The following is a 16,189-nucleotide window of genomic DNA, read 5'->3' as shown; positions in this document are numbered from 1 at the left end:
TTGTCTGCAGAGAGTCAAAATAGGAAATTGAAACTCTTTGAACATGTAACAGCAAAATTGTTGGTATGTTTGTCTTGGAGAACACCATCAAGATTCAGACTAATTTTATAACACCTTAATCTTATATAAGTATTAGGACCAGGACAGGTCTTTAAACCTTTTTTAAATATGCATCCATGGAATAAGTAGCATTAAAACTCTGGCATATATTGAATTGCCTTGACAGTCAGTCAGCAGAATAGTACTGTGCATATTCATACAAAGTTACTTCTTGCATATAAAAACATTTATAGAACGTGTCCTTCTTAAGAGATCTGAAAATGTCCAACAAGACCATTAAATATTCCTTTCTCTACTGTTCCTAAGACTCCTCCAGTATCACACTTTGCAAAATATTATTCAGTTGCAGCTTTTGGCTGTGGAATTCACTGAAGGAGTTCATATTAAAGCGTTTGGCTGGAATCACAGAGATTAAGTCAGTGCTTTTTATTGTTATTGTCAAAGTTTTTATTTGCTGGCTGAAAGCTTTTAAAGCAACTTCAAATGTTTCCATTCTAATTGCTTTCCAAAAATTTTAAATCTGTACTATCTGCAAACAGTGTGTCTAATGGATATTGAGACTATATTAAAAAAAAAAAAAAAGAAAGTCTATTTTTCTTTCTGATCTTACTCAAGTATTTTATCCCCCTGAGAATTTTTTTTGGCTCTAAGCAGAGTTAGAGAATGTATATGTGTACATATATATAAAGGCATAGCCTCACTTATATAAGGATATATATAATAATTAGTGTGGCAGATGTTTGAGACTCAAAAATTGGAATCTAAATGGTCCCCTGAATTAAAAGCTTTAAGATTTTAAATATCAAAAGACCATTACATGTATGATTCTACACATATTTATGAACAGATTCCATAACTAATGAAACACTAATGAGATTACTCATTTGCCTAAAATTCAGGAGAATGTGACAGCAAAGATGGGTATTTCATACTTTAAACTTTTGTGCTCCTTTCTGTTGGCTTGTTGATCATCAGTGATGTGGTTGTAAGCAAATGCAGCTTTCTGGCATGAAATCCCCTGTAGGAGCCCCTGTGGTTCTCTCCAGAGCCTGCATTCCCTCTGGGACATTGCAGGATCCTGATATGGTGTGTGGAGAATCCTGGTGGGGAAGAAATGGAGAGAAAGAACTGCTGTGCAGCAGGTTCTGGTGGCCAAAGTCACCAAGGATGACATTTCCTGGGTGGCTCTTCACAAGTCCATGGAGACATGGACAGAACCCAGCAGGAAATTAACCCTCTTCCAGAAGACATGAACTCCTGAAAACACTCTAATCTGTCTCAGAAAGCAGATTGCTACTGTACTATTCTATAAAACTAACTAAACTTAAATTTGTTCTAAAATGATGATCAGAAAGTCCCAAGTATAATCTTGGCATCTCTAGTACATGTTACCTAGTGGTCCAGTATTTCATGACAGTGTTCCAGAATGGTGTCTCCTGCTGACAGAAGCCCTGTCCCTACCCCAGTTTGCTCTAAGATGAACTGGGATACCTTTTGTGCTTGCTGACGTGCTCAGAGGCTGACCCAAATGTCTTCTGCCAATTCTGGTCCAGTTCTCCATCTGGTCCAGTTCTCCATCTCTTTCATGCTCAGTGTCTCTACCCATAACCTCCTAGAGCTGCCTGTTGTCTGTGGTGAATCGCTGGCATCCTGCCAGAGGAGTGAGTCCCAAAATTTCTCTGGGTACAGATGCAGTTCCAAAATCCAGGCTACCATTTTGCATTCATCCTGAGTTAAAATTTCTTCTTCCTTTGCAAGGGTTGAAGCAATGCTTCATTCACTTACAATGATATGAATACCTAACAACGTTGCTGCTGTGGCACCTCTCAACATTCTGCCTCATTTTTTCAGGCAGCAAAATCAAAATGGAATACTTGTATTTTATAAAATAATATGGATACCATCTACTGCTTCTGAAGTATTGAAACTTCTGTGAACAACTTGCTGAAAAGAACTCCCTGGAGCACATGATAACTTGGGAGTAAAGCCTCTACAGAGATTAGCTGGATATCCATCTAGAATAGAAAGTATTGGAGAATTCTTGTAGTTTTTTTTTTTTTTTTAATTGTGTTGTCTGATGAAAACACCCCCAGTATTTAGTTTAATACATCTGGTGAGGACACTGCTGTTTGTAGATGGTGATAGTTAATACTATTAAAAAAAAAAGAAAAAGAAAAAGTCCCCTGTCCCAGCCCTCCTCCCACTCCTCCTACTTCTGCCAGAATAATTTTAGTGTATATTGTTTTGTTTGGAATAATCAGGCTGAAGTAGCATTAGTCCAGCTTCTCATCTTTTAATTACAGACAGTTTATTGTCTATGCTGTCCCACTTTCTGCATGGTTCCCCACCAGCCAGCTAGACTTAGCAATCTCCATTAATTTAATTTGGCATTTCATTCAATCAGACAGGCTGTGAACATGATGAATTTTTTTTTTTTTTAAATAACACAATGCTCATTCTTAATTGATGTCCTTATCAGACATTGTATTTGCCAGAGCTGTAATTATTGGTCAGGCAGCAAAATCAAATCTGCCCAAATGCAGTGAAGATGTTCTCCAGTGAAATTATTAAGATACAGTACTTAGACCTGCAAAGCAATTTAGTTTTGGTCTGTAATTACATCTTTTGGGATCGTTATCTTTCATTTTACTCATAAGGGTAGTGTAACCTCAGAGGAATAAATTTGCCAAATATGAAGATAAAACTGAGATTATTGCCATAATATATATTTGTCCTGGTTGATATTTGAAAATCACAAGTATGCTCACACCATAACATAATGATTTCATTAATGGCTGTATTTTAAAAAATATGGGTTCTAATTTTACCGCAGAAATACTGTAAGTGTGATCATTTGAGGGTGCCATTTTCCATAAGCAGTACATTGACATCAGAAATAACAGAATTTGGATGTGTAACTGCCTAAAATACATACACAAGAGGACATGTAGTGCTGTGACAGAGCTGGTTTAGAGCTTGTTCTACTGGCAGTGAGAATTTTGAATAGAAATCCTATCCTGACAAACTTTAAATGTCTATTTTGACTAGTTATTAACTAATAATTATGAAAGGACTGCTGGTGTCATGATAATTAAATCCGAATTAGGTTTTCCAGGAAGAGTTGGGATAAGGTTTTCTTTAGTTTAAAAAAAAAAAAAGGCAGTAGGGAGTGGGTTCTGTCATAAATATACATTTTTTAATTTATTCTCAGATACAGGATATGTAGTCTTTCTTTGGGTATAGAATTGCAGTCATTCCCTTTAAGAAAAATTTAAGTTGATGAATTAGCTATGAGTAGATGATGAAATGTGTTTCATTCCTGTTCTGGATATATTTTAAGTTTTTCATCTGGGACTTTATTCATGTTTCATGGTTTTGTTGTTATCCTGTGCTGGAATAATAATCTTTCCACTGGTGGTTCTTTCTTGAGGTTGCACTATTAAACATAACTATTGTAAAAATAATTATTTGGCATATTAAAAAAATTGCCTGCTGAATTAAATTTTCTTTTTGAGTGTAAAAATATTATTATTTAAATATTCAGTTTTGTTCTGTTGAGATGCTCAGATAAAGTCTGTGCTCCTTTATATGTGGTTTTATTTAGCTTGTGTATTTCTGTATTTGACTTCTTGAGCAAATGAATAGTTGGAGGTGAGTTCTAACATTTTTCAGATTAGAATTGCACCACAAGTCAGTTGGTTTAAAGACAGGTTCTTAAAAATACTAATGACTGAACATTGTAAGTAAAATGATTTCTCCATGAAAATCAGTAGCAAAATTCTGATTACCTTTTATAAGTTCAAAATGTCATTCTTTGTGTCCATAATAGTAACAGCTTCCAATGTTATTGAATCTGTTGGAAATTATTATAGTTTTGTGGTGTGAAGTTCACTTTTGTCTGTTTTATCTCTTGCTATGATGAGTCAATCACAGTTGCCAAGGAGCCCAGAGAGTGGCCACAATTCAACATTTGAGATTTTCTGAAGACTTTTTTAGTTGGAATTCAGACTCAGGGGACATTTAATCACTGATTTTTATCCCAAGCTGCCAAGGTTTTTCTGTGGCATTCATCATATCAGAATTCTGCCTTAAAACAACTGCTCATTAGTCTCAGTTTCATAAGCAAGCAATTTTTAAGCTCTGGTGAGTACAAAGGGTAGTTTGAAAACCCAGATAGCATTGTGCTGTGCCAGTTCCAAGTGCCTTGTCCCTTGATTACAAACAAACAGCCTGACATTTGGCTCCAGAGGTTTGGTCTAAGAACACCACTTGGTAGAGGAGTGGCAGTGATACAGTTTTTATATCCCCGTGCTGGGCAGGAGTTGATTTGGGCTTCATTAGGGCATGTGGTGAGGAAGGAGAGGTGTGAGTTTCCCCCTTGCATTACAAACATACAGCCTTGCTGGAGAAGCTGAGTAAGACCAGGTGTTTGGCTTCAGGTCTGGCACTCAAAGAGAGGGGAAGAGCCTCAACCAGCTCTTTTAGAATGAATGAGTTTTTTGGACATGCTTTATACAAAGTGTTGGTAAACCAGGCATCCAGTCTCATTCCAGTCCTCCTGTCTGTCCAGAGGGAGTTCAGCAGTGCCAAGATTCAGGTGCCCTTCCAAAATACAAGAGCAGGGGGCTGAACTGTTGTAGTTTTAATGCAGTGATTTGCATGAAGTATGGAAGCTGTGATTCACAGCAAGTTCAGAAGAGGCTTTGTTTGTGTGCAGTTCATTTCCTGAAATGGGCAGATGCCTGTGGTTTCCATGGGTTGGTGGTGGCAGTCAGCTGGGTACTCCCACTTAATGTGTTCATCAAAACTGAAGAGAGAGTCTGAACTGAAATCAGATGAAAAAAATGGTAATGCAGTGGTGTGTATTGCCAGAGGAAGCTGGAGACATTTTACTCTTTCCTAGTTACAGAGCAAGGGAGCTCTGAGTTCTTCAGATGAAAAAGTTTAACCAAAACCTTGCTAATTGCTCTGGCAAAGCTCTTTGCAAAGCATCCCAGCTCCATCCCAAAACAGAGACAGCTGGACTGGGTGCTGCATCCTCTTCTGTCCCAGGGACACCCAACAGGTGGGAGCCTCTGGAGTCTGCCTGGGCAAATTAAAGGGGAGACCCAAATTGCTGGATCTCCCCTTTCATTTGGATCCCTGCTGGCAACCATAGCAATTCTCTGAGTGTTCATGAGGGGTCAGAGCAAGGGATCCCTAAGAAAATAAACAGAGAAAAATATTGTCTCCAACAAGAGTGTTTTCCCAAAAAAATATTTTACTAAAATAGGCAAGAACCCGTTGTTCTATTTAGAATGATTTATAACTGTTCCCAGCTGATCACAAAGTGTTTCTAAATTAAAAGCCATTAATTATAGCCTTATATAGATACAAAGATATGCAAGAAGTGCTTTGTAATTCCAGCTCTGCACTTCAGGTGAGAGCTTTTTAAATTACTTGGACCATTGGAGCCACCTGCTTGACTAAATGCTGAGGGCCCTGTGTTTCAGTACTCATCAGTGCATTGCAGTGTTAACATTGTTACTGATTTTTCTTATTTCTCCAGGGCAAATACTAATTAATGGATACAATTCACAGCTGATTAGCTGTAGTTTCTTCAGTAATTACATTCGCAGACTAACTGTTCAGAAGAGGATTTCTAACCCAGTTCTTATTTCACTCTAAGCTTAATTTGTTTTTTGAATTGTTTAGGTCCTTAAGATAATAACCATTTTATTTTCTTTTGTTGTTATAGGTACCATTAGATAACATGGAAGTTTAATCTTAGAAATACTCACTGATAATTGTTATGTGCCTTCAAGGGATTTCTAGTTCAGAGACAAAAAATAAATGTGAAGAATATTAGTTGTGATCCATACTAACAAAAGCTGAAATATTCCAGTTTTTGACATCATTGCCTGAGTCATACACAATGGGGTCTTAAATATTATAGCCTAAGAACAGAATGACTTGAAGGATATGTACCTGCAACTTTTAGCTTTGACATTTTTTGCTACATCATTTGCTTCCACAGCCTTAATAAAATGGAAAATTAAATTGTCACTCTCCCCCTTTGTTTTACTTTAATAAAACAAAAAAGAGGAAAAACCACCCTGGCAATCAGAAAGCAGTAGCTGTGCTGTGAGCAATGTATGTCCATCAAAACAATGCAGAATTTTACTCTTCAAGGAAAAAATCAGCCACTTTCCTGTTTGAGGCACTGGAGCCCTTAGGATGCTAAGGCCATTAAAATAGGGTAGGGTTTCTCCCCACTTATTCATCCAGTGTTAGAGTAATGCTTGCTAATGTACCTTTGCCCTTAGGTATCCTTTGAAAACTTGATTTCTTTTTTCTCTTTTTCTTTTTTTTGGTTGTTGTTACTGTAGAAAGAACAGCTCTGTTTGAGCCATTTGAGTTTTTCATGTAAATCATTCTTAGTTTGCCACGAAGTGCCATGAGGAATTCTGTCCTGTCGATCGCAGTGTTGAGCTGAGGCAGTGTCTTTGTGCAGCAAATCCACACACACATCCCTATGTGCCAAAACAGTCATCTGAATGTGCAATTTTACTTGAATTTTTTAATCTCCAAACATGGGTGACATCTGGGCTCTTAAAAAATGGATGACATTATTTGAGTATCTGCATAGCTGGGGATAACAGAGTTTTAATAGCTATGAGGCAGCCTACATATTGTGCTAAGGCCTCTGTTGCTTAACATGTGTTGTAGGTTGAAAGACTCAGAATGATAAGTACACAAATGGAATTTGTTACTTGAGAATGAGGGATCTCATCTTGTATTCCTTCCCTATTTGGTTGATGTCCTGTTTAGTCAATCTGACAATTCATCAGGTACACAAGGCTCCAATTCTTTTTTTTTTTTTTTTTTCCTTTTTAAATGTCCTTTTAACTTTATCTTATTGCCAGAAGTGAATGTTTGAATTTTCAGGGAAAGAACCTTTCTTGAAAGGATCACTGGTCCTTCCAGTGAGAAACTGGAGAGTCTGAAACATTTCACTGCTAAAAGCAGTCAGGCACCAAGGGCAGCTGCAGCAAATTGAGCTGAAGCAAAGTGGTTTTCCTTTCAGGACAGGTTCAGCTGCTCTGGAAGCACAGCAGAGTTTCTTGCTTGGAAAGAACAAGCTGTGCCAGGGCATGGTCCCCCATCCATCCCCACACCCTGCTTGCAGAGCTTGTGCTGCTCTTGGGAGTGTTTGCTGTTGTGGGGCTGAGGACGGGGGTGCAGGTCCACCAAGTTCAGGCAAGATAAGATAAAACAAAGCCTTCCTAAAAATATTTGTTGTATTAAAGTAGAAAATGGGAGTTAGGGGAGGAATTCTCAGTGTGGCTTTAGCAGTGATGTGGCAGGGACAGCACGGGGGCTTTTCCTTCCCTCAGCACTCTGCCCTGCCCTGTGCTCTGTGCCTGGTGCTCTGTGCCCTGTGCTCATGTGAAATGTTTTACTGTGGGTGCCTGACATGCCTGCTCTCTGTCCCTTGAAGCAAAGGCTCTGGATGCCTCCCTCCTCTGGGAACATGTGCAGGACTGGTTACCAGCCTACATGCCTTTGGAAGTGCTGTTCAGGGGCATAAGGCACAGTATTATGCTGATAATTCTCTTTCTTGTCTGTGTTCAGTCTGTTGAAGTAAAAGTACCTGTCTTCCTCAACAAATGTCCATACTGGAGAGCTTGGAGGGAATGACTGGCATCAAAGGAAATCCCTTGTGCTCACTGACACAATGAGAGCTGCTCCTCCTCAGTGGGAGCCAGGGGCACTGGGCACATCTTGGGGTCTCAGTGTCAGGCAGTTTCTCTGATCTGCAAAATGCTCTGGTGTTACTGTTCACTGGGAGAGTGGGGGCTCCACTGCAGTGAAAGATAAACAAAGGGGGATTGGTTGGCTTTTCAGTTTTGTGGAAAGAATGGGACTTCAGGAACAGCATTGCAGATTCTCATTCTTCCCCTTACTGGCCTTCAGCTCTTTGGAGCCAGGTCTGCTTGGAGTAGGAATACAGCAGCTACTTCTGGCTGCAGCAATCCTCTGGGTCAGGATCACTGCCAGAAGTGTTATAATGTGCATCAAAAAGCCTGTAGTAGAGTAGAAATGGCTTTCCTGGGGGTCTCTTCCTAACAGATTCTTAATTTCCAAAGCCACCTTTAGGTCTCTGGGGTGGCTTTACTGCATGGGCAAAAAAAGTTGCAGAGATACATGTGAATATCTTCCTTGTAAAGACTGGGGGATGCAGAGAATGTATAACAATAACAATAATAATAATAATAATTATAATAATGATGTTGTTGAATCCAATTGAATTCTGACTTCAAAGAACTTCTGCAAATACTTTTTATCTGTTTGTTGTTTTGGTTTTGTTGGTTTTGTTTTCTTCCCCCAACCTTTTCTGTGCCAGTGATGGGATAAAGTTTATCATGGCATACATTAAATCCAAATATTTATTTTTCTTTCAGTTTGGAAACAATAACAACTACATGAACATGGCAGAGGCAAATAATGCATTTCTTGCTGCAAATGAGGTAGATGTTTTTATTTTTTATCTATGCTCATATTCTGCTGTTTGTGGTGATAATTTAACAGACTTTGAATGGATGAAGAGTGAAGTGCTGAATTTCTGTGTGTTTTATGGAGCACAAAATAAAGACTTTAATGAGAAAGAAAATAACCTGACAGCTCTCCATTACTAGTCAATTTAGCTGTCCATAAGGCTGTTACTTACATAGCATGTCAATAGAAACAAATCTGCTTTATGTATGGAAAAAAATTATGAACAGAAGGAAACAAATAAAAGGCACAGTAGGTGTACACTTTGAAAGCAAGCTTAGTAGTAGTCATTACTAGCTAATGTTCTAATTTTTGTTATAGATACAAATGGTTTAATTTGGGTTCTCAATACTCCTACGAGATAGAAAAGCAAAGCCAGCCCTGTTGCCTGAAGTGCATGTGCTACATCAAGGACTCTTTTGACTCCAGGGTCCACAACAAAGCCCGAGGCTGGGCTGGTGGAGGCTGGCTGGCTGGTGGAGATGATCTATTTGATCACTGCCTTTGAGAATGGAAACAGGAGAAAGTGTGGGAGCTCCAGGCTCCATGTACCTGCAGTGTGGGGCCACCCTATAACCAGTGAAAAGACATCAACACATTAATCCTGACCCCAAGCCCAGACAGACACTGCCTTTGCTCATCCTCAAAACCCAAGCTCTTACTCCTTGCACTGTCTAGCATGTGCACAGCTACATGGAGAACAAGAAGTGTTCAGAGGGTGCATGTCAAAAATGATCTTCCCATCATGAGGAAAGGGTAGAAAACCAGGCAGCCCTGATTTTTGTGCTGTACGTGGGGCTCAGTCACAGGTATTCCTGTGCACTTCTAAAACAGTGACCTCAGGGAAAACAGGCAGAAAGGTGTAACAGTAAATATGAAGGGTAGAATTAAGGGTAGGATTTTATGAATCATTTATACAATGGTCACCATTTCTTTTTACCCAGCAAGACTGCTTAGATAAGGGAATATTATTTGGCACTAGCTCCAGTGTTATTTGTGATAATGAACACAAACCCCATCTGTAATGACAACATGATGTTTCTTTCTGTAGAATTTCTTTCCTACATTTGAATCAAACATTGATGAAAGCTCTGCTGCCAGCAGCTGTTCAGAGACAATTTAATTCCAGCTGTGATAATTCACCGTGTCAGACATTGGCTGTTATATGTTGATACAACAGTTCTCCAGATTTGCATTTTTATCAAAAGGAACAAATGTTTTGAACATTTCAGTACAGATGGCATTTAACCATGCACACAGGTTTTTGTTTGGTTTTTTATTTTAATATATGTGTAAGATATAAATATTTGAAAAGTTAATAACTTTAAAAAATGGGATTGGTAAGATAAATCTCACAAATGTTATACCATCTTTTGGTCATAACATCACCTTTCTGCAGTCCCAAATTGCATACTATTCAGGCTCATTTTACAGACTGAATAGCCCAGTGATTTGGATTTAAGGCTACTTCACTAAGGGGCTTGCTTTCTTCTTAGATTACATCTATTTTAATCTCAATTTTATGTCTGTTATATGTTTGGTTTTTGGTTTTTTTTTTTAAGATATATACATATTTGGATAAATTACACACTCAGAATTAAATTCAGATTTTAAAATGTTAAGGCATTTATCAATTTACTCTCTCATTTGTAGCTATAAGTATTAAGCTATAAGTATTAAGATGAATGCTACCTTTCTAAGTAAAAGATTTTATTATTATCTAGCTGTGTTATATATTTCTGCAGCTGTCCTAGAATTATTCTGTTAGATGGGGAAAAAAGATCCAGTTCTTATAATAACTAATATCTCATAAATATGTCAAGTAAAGAGAGGTTCAAATGTACCATAATAATACTGATTTCACTGAACCCTTTTGCTTGAACAAGGAATAAAAATATGATTAAGTGTTGCTGTTCGTATTAAAGCGTGAACCTTACTTTGCAATTACTGCATTACAATGTATTTAATTATAGTGGTTTTGCATTAACATGAATGTAGCTTTCTCAGTATTATTTTGGGCCTGAGCACTGCTGAGCTAGAATCCCATTTTATTTCTGTAAATAATGCCTTAAGAGTGTAATCTTAGAGCACATTCAGGCTTAGAAGCCACACATTTGCTCTGTGTTTTCTGTCTCTATGTCACGATTACTAAGACTCATTTTAAAGCACCTTAAATATTTATTGAAATAATATTTCAAGTGTTAATTACAGTGGTAATGAAAACAGCCAAATGCCACATATCAAGAATGAGTGTTTATCCGTATTGTTAATGTGATATGTTAGATTTCATTAAGCAGTAATGGGGTAGCAAATGAGTCACAAATTACAGTTGCATCTGTTACTAGACCACATTAGTGCCAAAATAACTGCAAATGCAGCCATAGGGTTATGTTCATTAGCCAACCACTTCTCCTGGCCAATCCATCCTTTGTGTTTGTGAACCACGGGGTCCTTGAGAAGAGAAATTCACACCTTTTGTAATATAGCAGTGGGGAAGTCAAACATCTCCCTGATCCAGGCCCAGCCTTCACATCCAGAATTGAGTTACAGCCTTGCAGTTGGAGGAGATGGGCACAGTCTCAGCAGACTCTGATGGTGCTGCAGACTGCAGCAATCTGGGACCCCATCATTTCTGGTGTGAGACCAATAATGACAGCTGACAGGTTCTATATGCAAGCAAAGGTTTTTCTTGTGTTTCAGTTTCCATCTTCTCTCAAGCGGTTATTAATTTATATCATCATTAACAGTTTGAAGGATGACAATTTGCAGCAGTTAATGAGATCTTTCACTGAACTTATCATTTTTAAATTAACTGGCATTAAGTCACTCTTTCAAACAATGTAATTAATACATAAAACAATTCTCCCTTCTGCCCCAACCTGAATCCTGAACTAATGCAAACAAACAAATCCCAGAGCAGCCTTGCATGTCCAGAACAAGACAAGAGCGCCTATTTTAGGATTGCCAACTGCCCAATTTGATCAAGGCGGTCCTGATTTGGGTACATTTAAAATGGCCTAATTTCAAGCACTGAATTTCTATTATTGAGTAGCAGTGGACCTGAAATAATACATGAAAGTTCATTTAACTCTCAAAAAATGTGAATAAGCGTAGCTCATTTGTTTCCCAAATAAAAGTCAGCAACGTTGAAGCCAGATACAGACTCTGAATAAAGATTATCTTTGACAGACACATGCACACGTACAAACATGCACGAACCCTGAAGATAACTGGCAGTAAATGTTTTGCTCAAGGCATCTTAACAGGTGTTTAGTTCATAACAAACCTACTGTTCAAACAAAGCTGGCTTGCTTCAGAAAGCACTGGAAGCTGCTGTAATCACCCTCACTCTTTCATACGTATCTCCTCCAAATTGCAACCTGTGTTTAAAAGGCTTCACTGTGTTTTGGGGATGGAAAAATGGTCATATTTCATGTTTGTTAGCGGATAAAAGCAAACAAAAGATGTAAAATGGTCAGTGCTGGATTCCTGTTGTGTGTGTGCTACGAAATTGTCAGTGTTTTATGAAGCGTGAGAGTAATGTAAGCTGTTTGTGCTATTTTACTAACATATCAATAAAGGGGCAGTTTGTTATTCAGCCAAATCCAATGTAGCTGATATTCGGGCTAACAACAGACAGATGTTGCTAATTAAGTACACATTAAAAAACTGTTAATACTGATACTCCACTTAAGCCATATGATAATGAGACTTAAATCTTTAATCAGAATGATCCACAGAGCCATTCGGCATAAGAAACTTTAAAATTTTGTTGGTTACTCTAGATTTTTCTTTTGAGAAAAAATTCAGATTTGGATTTCAGGTGTGGAGGTGACTGCTGAGCCCTGTGTGCCCTAACACTGTTTGCCTTGTCCTGTCCTTTTCCAGCAGACGTTCCATACGCCGAGCCTTGGGGACGAGGAGTTTGAAATCCCACCCATTACCCCCCCGCCCGAGTCAGACCCCTCACTGGGCATGGCAGACATACTGCTCCCCTTTCAGGGCCTTGGTGACCAGCTGCCTGCACAAGGAAATGAATTTACACCTCAGTTTCCCCCCCAGAGCTTGGATCTTCCCTCTATCACAATATCCCGGAATCTGGTGGAGCAGGACGGCGTCATCCACAGCAATGGACTGCATATGGTAGGTCTGGTTCTTTGTGTGCTCCCATTGCCTGATGGTGTCTGTCACATGTAGGTCTGTGCCACCTCTCAGTGTTCACTGACCCCTCAGAAGATCTGGGTGTTTTCTGGGGTGCCTGACCAAGGTTTTGCCAGTGTTCTGTGTCACGTTACAGGCGTGTCCTGGATGAACGATGACACACAGCAAACAATGATTGGCTATTAGTCAGCTCCCTAAGGCAGCTGCCAAATGGTTAAGGGTTAAATACTGGTGGTTTCAGCAAGATAAACATGCTTGTTACTGTACAGTGCAGTGCTGGTTTGTGAACAGATCTCTTGTGAAGAAGCGGTCAGGCTTTAGAAACACAGAATTTTCATTTTTGGAATGGACTTGGAAGCCAATATCCATTGGCATCATGTGCATCCCAAGTACTCCTAAAGTTCAAAAATGTGTTATACAGTTGGCACTGGCATCAAGAATTGAAAGACCGTGGTGCTGGCCAGGGTGAACCACAACATTTAGAATTAATTGCTTGTCTGTTTTTGGAGTGTAGGACCCACATCTGACATCCTTCAGGATATTTTGAGAGTGCAGTATTGAGAGTAGTTCAGAAGGAGAGCTAGACACAGTATATGGCAGCAGGAAAAAAGCAGTGTGTTTCCCTATATCCTGTGTATTCCATGGGCTAAATCTTTAGAAAAGGGAATTGCTTCATTTTTTTAAAACTCAAAATAGAAGTGACAGGGATGACAATACTCAGAAATACAGGGCCATAAAAGGCTTTGTTGTGTCCAGTGCTCTTGCTGGCCACAGAGGCTGAGGCAGGGTGGTCTTCTCTTCCTGGGCTGTGTCTGAGCCCTCCAGAACAGGGAGGCACGATCTGGCTGTGCAAGAGCTGAGTGATGGGGCTGTGAGGCTAACTCCAGAGTTAATTAGAACAATCAAAAGCAGGGATGTGTGGACCTTCCTCCAGAGCCCACAGACACTGCAGGGCTGCAGTCTCCAGGGGAGCTGTGTGGGGCAGTTCCTGTGTTGTTCCCGTGTTTCCCTGTGGGCTCAGGGGATCTCCCAGTGCAGGTTTCTGAGAGCTTTGTGCAGTAACATCCACACTGCCAGCCATGAGACACAGCTGTGAGCCAGTTCATCCTACTCAGCATTTTAAACTCTGTGCTTACAATTAGAATTACTTTCTGTGTTGCATATTGAAGAGCGAGTGAATGTTTAGCTTGAACAGATATTTTACATCAACTGTATTTTTTTCTGATTAGCTCTTTTATATGGGACCTTTTGCTGAACTTGGCATAGTGAAAATACATATTTACTGCTGGACTGTAATAAAGGTTGTGTTGTTATGTTGTGATTTCTTTTTTTTTATTATTCTGGCAAGTGAAAATTAATTAAAGATTTATAAACCAACAGGCAGTAAATATTTCTCTGTAATTCTGCAGGCTGCTGACTTCATTGCAAATTTCAATATTTCTTTGGAGGTCATGAAGAGTTGCTAGCACTAATGCAGAGTGAAGCACAGGCTGCTCATTACTTAGGAAATACAGAGTTCAGGCATTCTGAGGATCCAAAACGGGCACTGCCTAAAACAAGCCTTGAAGGATGTGGTATTTGTTTTAGATCTCATTTTGCACTGTACATGTTGGGTAACTTCTGAAGGGAGATCAGATTAATAAAACCTGAGAGTGAGGAATGTTGTGCCTGAAAACAAAAGTAATGGAGTGTGTGTGCACTGAATACAGTGAAACTTGGTCAGAAAATATTGTGGGCTGGATTGGTGTTATGTGTCCCAGTATCCCCTCAATGTTATCGAGTGGTTTGTAACCTGACCTAGCTTGGCCCTTTAATTTTGCAACCTTTCACTGAATGTGGTTCTTCCATGAGTTAATGCTGTCACCTTAACACAGAAGAGGCCTCTAGATTATGCATTCCTTCACTCACCTCTTCTGGTGCTGAATGGGAGGCTTCACATATTTACTTTTTCCTTTGACTGTGCAGCGTGGAAGTGAATGGCACAGTTTGCGCTGACTGCATCGGTAAGATTTGTTCCCATAAAGGTCAGTGAGAAGATGTAGAGAAGCTCCTGCCTTCTTACCCCAGTAGCCCAGTGGTATTCTTAGGGTGATTTCCAGTTCCAAGCTATGGATTGGGAGCTTGTGTGCTACAGCTTTGCTGCAGAGAATTGACGAGGAATTGTGTGATTTGATATGGAGGAGCCACATAGGGAGGTTTGTATGTCAGACATTCCCCACAACTGCTTGACTTGTTCCATGCTGTGAGATGGAGTGGCCCCTGCCATTGCATTCTACTCAGTAGACTTCTTCTCTTCTGCTCACAAATGCTAGGTAGCTTTGGGAAGTTTAAAACATTAACAGAGGGTCCTTACATAGCTTTCCCCTGAACTCACATAGCTCTCTTTAGCAGTCAAATTTTCCAGCAGTTACTCTGTATTTCAAAAATAAAAAATGAAAACATTATATCATATTTTATGTAGAAAATGTGCACTTTATTAAACTGGTAAATATTTATTAATAATATTAGAATTCATCCTTAAATTAGACATTTCATGAATTACCTTGCCTCGGAGCTATAAAAACTTTATTGCAGCAATAAAAAAAATGTAAAGGAGGCATTTTGACTATGAAATTTCATTTCATGGTCAATTGAATTTACTATATCTGAAAGAACTAAAGATGGGGTTGTAAAATAATTATGATGTTCGTATACACTTACAGAACAATGTTCTTATCCAGCGATACTGGGATAGTCTTATTTAAACACTGTATTAATGGTGTACTGCTAATCACTAAAGCTTCTTGAGCTGAATACAAACTTAAATAATTTTAATATTAACTGCATTGAATTTATTGCTTATCTCGTGAAGCATTAGAGGGCTTTACTGTAAGCAATATTTAATTTAGGTAAATGTAGTCCTACCCTGTTGCAAAGCCTGCTAGAAGAATTTCACCTTGAGAAATGTCATGAGATTTTAAATCACAAATGTTGAAAAAATGAAATGGGCTTGGACAGAATTATGATTAATACTGTGTGTCTTTGGCTTTTTTCTATGTACTACCTGACATGTTCACCTATAAACTTGAATGCAGAATCGCCAGAGGCATGGTTAAAAATAGGTTATGTCAAGGTTTTCCTATGTCTCCCTTAGGGTATGGAGTTGGCTAGGTACCACATAATGCTTCTGCAAGTATCTCACATATTACTCACAGGAAGACACACACATGGAAAGTAAAAAAGAGAAAGAAAAAAGGTTTAACATATTCTTTATGTACTATTATATTGAAAATAGTATTCATGATGCAAGAAAGATTTCTATATATTTAGTCTCAGCATAAATGTGACCTAGCAATTACTAAAGATTGTATTGGTGAGTTAACCATTGTTTGTGCTATTATGATATATCTACTATGGAAAGAGTGACAATTTGTCACAATGCTGATTAACTTCA

The 16,189-nt window shown here is 38.8% G+C and overlaps 2 protein-coding genes across 3 annotated transcripts in view; both read left to right on the top strand.

Annotated features, from left to right (window-relative positions):
- The window catches only part of AKTIP (AKT interacting protein), a 1,131,926-nt gene that overhangs the window by 321,821 nt on the left and 793,916 nt on the right, over positions 1-16,189 (top strand). The gene's annotated exons all lie outside the window — the stretch shown is intronic.
- Positions 1-16,189, top strand: part of TOX3 (TOX high mobility group box family member 3) — a 97,973-nt gene that overhangs the window by 64,175 nt on the left and 17,609 nt on the right. For both annotated transcript variants that reach the window (XM_018914588.3, XM_009090624.4), the window contains 2 exons: positions 8,505-8,570; positions 12,484-12,738. In XM_018914588.3, coding sequence (XP_018770133.1) covers positions 8,505-8,570; positions 12,484-12,738 — 321 coding nt within the window. The remainder of the gene's footprint in view (positions 1-8,504; positions 8,571-12,483; positions 12,739-16,189) is intronic.

Source organism: Serinus canaria, chromosome 11 (genome assembly GCF_022539315.1).
Source record: "Serinus canaria isolate serCan28SL12 chromosome 11, serCan2020, whole genome shotgun sequence".
NCBI classification, from domain to species: Eukaryota; Metazoa; Chordata; class Aves; order Passeriformes; family Fringillidae; genus Serinus; species Serinus canaria.
Note: the sequence above shows the minus strand (reverse complement) of the source record. Positions and strands in the feature narration are given on the sequence as shown.